We start from the raw sequence: 5,974 nt of genomic DNA, 5'->3' as shown, positions 1-5,974 counted from the left end.
TTTGGCAAGAGACGACGCTTGAATTAGGATGTCGCCCAGGTAAGGTGCCACTGCAATACCCCTTGGTCTTAGAACCGCTAGAAGGGACCCGAGCACCTTTGTGAAAATCCTTGGAGCATTGGCTAGCCTGAATGGAAGAGCCACGAACTGGTAATGCTTGTCCAGAAAGGCGAACCTTAGGAACTGATAATGATCTTTGTGGATAGGAATATGTAGATACGCATCCTTTAAATCCACGGTAGTCATAAATTGACCCTCCTGGATTGTAGGTAAAATCGTTCGAATGGTTTCCATTTTGAACGATGGAACTCTGAGAAATTTGTTTAGAATCTTTAAATCCAGAATTGGTCTGAAAGTTCCCTCTTTCTTGGGAACTACAAACAGATTTGAGTAAAACCCCTGACCTTGTTCCACCGTTGGAACTGGGTGTATCACTCCCATCTTTAACAGGTCTTCTACACAATGTAAGAATGCCTGTCTCTTTATTTGGTTTGAAGATAAGCGAGACATGTGGAACCTTCCCCTTGGGGGTAGTTCCTTGAATTCTAGAAGATAACCCTGAGAGACTATTTCTAGTGCCCAGGGATCCTGAACATCTCTTGCCCAAGCCTGAGCAAAGAGAGAAAGTCTGCCCCCTACTAGATCCGGTCCCGGATCGGGGGCTACCCCTTCATGCTGTCTTGGTAGCAGCAGCAGGCTTCTTGGCCTGTTTACCATTGTTCCAGCCTTGCATCGGTTTCCAAGCTGGTTTAGTCTGGGAAGCGTTACCCTCTTGTCTAGAGGCTGCAGAGTTGCAGGCCGGTCCGTTCCTGAAATTGCGAAAGGAACGAAAATTAGACTTATTCTTAGCCTTGAAAGGCCTATCTTGTGGGAGGGCATGGCCCTTACCACCAGTGATGTCTGAAATAATTTCTTTCAATTCTGGCCCAAAAAGGGTCTTACCTTTGAAAGGGATATTAAGCAATTTTGTCTTGGAAGATACATCCGCCGACCAAGACTTTAACCAGAGCGCTCTGCGCGCCACAATTGCAAACCCTGAATTTTTCGCCGCTAATCTCGCTAACTGCAAAGCGGCATCTAAAATAAAGGAATTAGCTAACTTAAGTGCGTGAATTCTGTCCATGACTTCCTCATACGGAGTCTCCCTACTGAGCGACTTTTCCAGTTCCCCGAACCAGAACCACGCCGCTGTAGTGACAGGAATAATACACGAAATATGTTGAAGGAGGTAACCTTGCTGTACAAAAATCTTTTTAAGCAAACCCTCCAATTTTTTATCCATAGGATCTTTGAAAGCACAATTGTCCTCAATAGGAATGGTCGTGCGTTTGGCTAGTGTAGAAACCGCCCCCTCGACCTTAGGGACTGTTTGCCATAAGTCCTTTCTGGGGTCGACCATAGGGAATAATTTCTTAAATATAGGAGGAGGGACAAAAGGTATGCCTGGCCTCTCCCACTCCTTATTCACTATGTCCGCCACCCGTTTGGGTATTGGAAAAGCATCAGGGTGCACCGGGACCTCAAGGAACTTGTCCATCTTGCACAATCTTTCTGGGATGACCAGATTGTCACAATCATCCAGAGTAGATAGCACCTCTTTAAGCAATGCGCGGAGATGCTCTAATTTAAATTTAAATGTCACAACATCAGGTTCTGCCTGCTGAGAAATTCTTCCTGTATCAGAAATTTCCCCATCTGACAAAACCTCCCTCATTGCCACTTCAGATTGGTGTGAGGGTATGACAGAAAAATTATCATCAGCGCCCTCCTGCTCTACAGTGCTTAAAACAGAGCAATTGCGCTTTCTCTGAAATGCTGGCATTTTGGATAAAATATTTGCTATGAAGTTATCCATTACTGCCGTCAATTGTTGCATAGTAACAAGCATTGGCGCGCTAGAAGTACTAGGAGTCTCCTGCGTGGGCAAAACTGGTGTAGACACAGAAGGAGATGATGTAGAACTATGTCTACTTCCTTCATCTGAGGAATCATCTTGGGCAACTTTACTATTTGTGACAGTACTGTCCTTACTTTGTTTGGACGCTATGGCACAATTATCACACATATTAGAAGGGGGAGTCACATTGGCTTCCATACATACAGAACATGATCTATCTGAAGGCACAGACATGTTAAACAGGCTTAAACTGGTTAATAAAGCACAAAAACCGTTTTAAAACAAAACCGTTACTGTCTCTTTAAATGTTAAACAGGGCACACTTTATTACTGAATATGTGAAAAACTATGAAGGAATTATCCAATCTTTACCAAATTTTCACCACAGTGTCTTAAAGCATTCAAAGTATTGTACCCCAAATTTCAGGCTGTTAACCCTTAAAATGTGGAAACCGGAGCCTTTACAATTTTTAACCCCCTTACAGTCCCAGCCCCAGCCTTTGCTGCGACTTCACCAATCCCAGGGGGGTATAAGATACCAAATGAAGCCTTCTAGGAACCTTTTCAGTGAATTCCAGACTCTCACACATGCAGCTGCATGTACTGTTCTCAAAAGTAACTGCGCAGTAATGGCGCGAAAATGAGGCTCTGCCTACTACAGAGAAAGGCCCTTCCTGACTGGGAAGGTGTCTAAACAAGTGCCTGGCGTAAAAAAACGTTCCTCAGTTATAAAAGTGTGAAATTCAACTTCAAACTGCATATAATACCTAAATAAAGCAATCGATGTAGCCCATAAAAGTGTCTACCAGTTTATAGCCCATAATAAGCCCTTTATTCTGTTTGAGTCTAAGAAAATGGCTTACCGATCCCCATGAGGGAAAAATGACAGCCTTCCAGCATTACACAGTCTTGTTAGAATAATGGCTAGTCATACCTTAAGCAGAAAAGTCTGCCAACTGTTCCCCCCAACAGAAGTTCTCTCAGCTCAACAGTCCTGTGTGGGAACAGCAACCGATTTTAGTTACTGCTGCTAAAATCATACTCCTCTTATAAACAGAACTCCATCTCTTTCTGTTTTAGAGTAAATAGTACATACCAGCACTATTTTAAAATAAACTCTTGATAGAAGAATAAAAAACTACAATTAAACACCACATACTCTTCACCATCTCCGTGGAGATGCTACTTGTTAGAGCGGCAAAGAGAATGACTGGGGGGGGCGGAGCCTGGGAGGGACTATATGGACAGCTTTTGCTGTGCTCTTTGCCATTTCCTGTTGGGGAAGAGAATATTCCCACAAGTTATGGATGACGCCGTGGACCGGACACACCAATGTTGGAGAAAAGGCCTCACATTTCTGAGAACTCCTCTCAACGAAGAATCTGAAGCATTTCAATTTTTCACCTTCCTCCTGGGAGGCAAATATATGACTAACATACCAGAGAGGTGTAAGGGATTAAGTAATCCCAAGAGTTTTAGGAACATTTGCCTCCTCCTAGTGGTCAGGAGTATAATCTCAGGAGTAATGGTTTATGGAGACTCACCACCTTTATGAAATAAAGTTTAACCTTGTTTGACAAATTCCTAATGTAGAGCTTCAGGAAAGACATACAGTAACAGCTCCTCTTAAATATGTGGCAAAGCCTGCAAAAAGTTTGAACAATACTATTATAAGAGAAAATAAGTAAGCAAGATACACTACTAAAATTCAGGTAAACATTTAAAATTTATTAAACTTTTTGGTCAAAATAATTGAACAAATATATACAATCCCATTTTATTAGGTCTATTTTTTTGTTATTTAATGGACGTGGTCAGATTCAGAATTTTTATGGCCAAAAAGTTCCACAACTCAGCATCTGGAAACAGTGTCACAACCAATATACAGTATAGTCTTTTTAAATTAGTTCAATTCATTCTGTAGAAACAATTTTGCTTTCACTAGGCCTAATGTGAACAAGTGGCACTCTACAGATATTAGATTAGGGATGAGGTACATATTTTGTTCTTGCATATTACTGTCAAAATAATCATAATTGACCAATGATTCTCTAAAAACAGAGTGTAGGTCAACACATCTGCTTGTTACCAGGGAGGCACAAAATTCTTGAATATATCTCCACTTGGCACTTGTCTATGCTTCCTGTTACTAAAGTAATTTCTACTTAGCAGTAGGAAACGGATGACCTTCAGTGTCAAGCGGCTGCATATAGTTAAACCTATTTGTTCATTTGCAATATGATTTTATTAAAAACCCTTAAAATACTAATTGTTTGGCATACTCATATTAAAGATATTTCAGGTTGAAGTGCAATGATGGGTCTGACATGAAGAAAAAAAAAAAAAAAGTCTAGAAGAAGTTTACAAAAAAAGAAAAGAAAAAAAATGCACGTTAGGTATAATCATCCAAAAGAATCTAGGTAAAATTTTAAAACAGTTCTGCATAATACTGTGCAAAATCCCTGTCTGAAAATATAACAGCTTACAAATGGCGAAAACCAGCTCAATAACCATTATGTTCTTTTGATAGAATATAATTGCATTCAATGTACTCTAATGGCAGTTTTAAAGTAGGAAGGATAGAGTTGTTCCACTTGAATATTCCATCTGAATGCGTTTTGTTATTTTTTTAACTCAATCTCAATACATGCAACAACAAAATAAATAAATAAAAAATAAAAAAAAAATTAAAAGGCTGAATACATAGGCTTCAAATTTAAAAACACGTTGTATACTTGGTTATTTTTATTAAAGTGGTTTGCACCGGAAGGTGTGATTATAGATACAGTGAATAATATACATGGAAATTTGTCTACTGACCAAACTCAAGTTCTACCTAAGTGCTCAAGCGTAAAAAACACCTAAGCCTAAATAAAAGGCCAGAAGAGGAATGTTTCAGGCATAGAACACAATGATTGTTCTTAAAGGCCCAAAGAGTACAGAAGAAAGTAAGATGTGAAAGAGAAATCACATTTTATTTTTTTTCTCTCTGGTGACAATTTTTGGTCTATGAACTGGAAAGGAAGGCTCAGAGTTAGGTTACATATTGAGCACAGGCATTTTATGAGCGTTGTTTGTCCATCACTTCTGCTTCTAGCGGGCTTTCATTTTAGCAAGTAAACCTTGTGCCCTCCCTTCCTCTGTAATGAAGACAGCACTACCATGAAATGAAATCCATGTTAGCTTTCCTCTTTACTACAAAAGAGAAAGTTCATCCATGTTCTTTATTTGGGAGGACAACATGACCTTATCTCTTACAGATAAACAACTAGGCTTAACTATGCAAGAACAAGACTTTGTCCTCAAAAAATGCCATGTTTAGTTAACTTTGTCCTGGAATATATACAAATTATTGGTAGCAGCAACCGCAATTATGTTCTCTTTAGGATGCCATGCTGTATGTAGAATTTTTTTGTTGAAGTCTAAGCTGTCAACGTTGATTTCATCTTTCTTCCGCTTACCACCTGTACAGACTTTTCGTGGCTTTAAGATGGCACGTGGTTTGCTGCTCTCCCTTGAAGCTTCCAATGTAATATCACGACGAGTGTTTCTGTCAAACATCCGGAAGAAGTTGTTGTAGGAGCCAGTCATTATTGCACTAAGGAAAACAAAGAGTGAAGGCTTTAAATGTACGGCAAATGCATTATAGCAACATTCTAGTAGAAAAAAAAATTGGTGAAGCATTTTTAAACAATTATTTCTCACAATGCAAGGGAGTTAAACCATTAGATTTAAAGACATGTACTTGGCAGCGCATTATTACAAGATCAACTCTAGTATTTTTGTAGGGTGCAGACAGTGGGAAATTAGCATTCGGTTTTTAAAAATTAGACTTTTAACCACTAAAATGTCCCTTTAACATAATACATAACATTTTCACTGTTCAGTTTATTTCATTTCTTTCACATGGATCAAATGCTTTTATATGAAACTAATAATTATGCAATACTTCCTGTATTAACTTTATTAAAGACTGAACCAGTATGCAAAACAAAGATTAAAAATGTTTTCTACAGATACAAAAAGTTAAATCCTAAAAAAAAAAAAAAAAAACTTCCAAGTTTGACATTGCAGACA

At 38.9% G+C, this 5,974-nt stretch overlaps 1 protein-coding gene across 1 annotated transcript in view; it reads right to left on the bottom strand.

The window, feature by feature from the left end:
• Positions 1-3,604: 3,604 nt before the first annotated feature.
• PPP2R2D (protein phosphatase 2 regulatory subunit Bdelta) overlaps positions 3,605-5,974 on the bottom strand; it is a 111,381-nt gene continuing 109,011 nt past the window's right edge. The window contains exon 10 of the mRNA XM_053692588.1: positions 3,605-5,495. Within this exon, the coding sequence (XP_053548563.1) occupies positions 5,216-5,495 (280 nt within the window). The 3' untranslated portion in view covers positions 3,605-5,215. The remainder of the gene's footprint in view (positions 5,496-5,974) is intronic.

Source organism: Bombina bombina, chromosome 9 (genome assembly GCF_027579735.1).
Source record: "Bombina bombina isolate aBomBom1 chromosome 9, aBomBom1.pri, whole genome shotgun sequence".
NCBI lineage: Eukaryota > Metazoa > Chordata > Amphibia > Anura > Bombinatoridae > Bombina > Bombina bombina.
The sequence above is the reverse complement of the archived record's forward strand: the minus strand, read 5'-3'. Positions and strand labels throughout refer to the sequence as shown.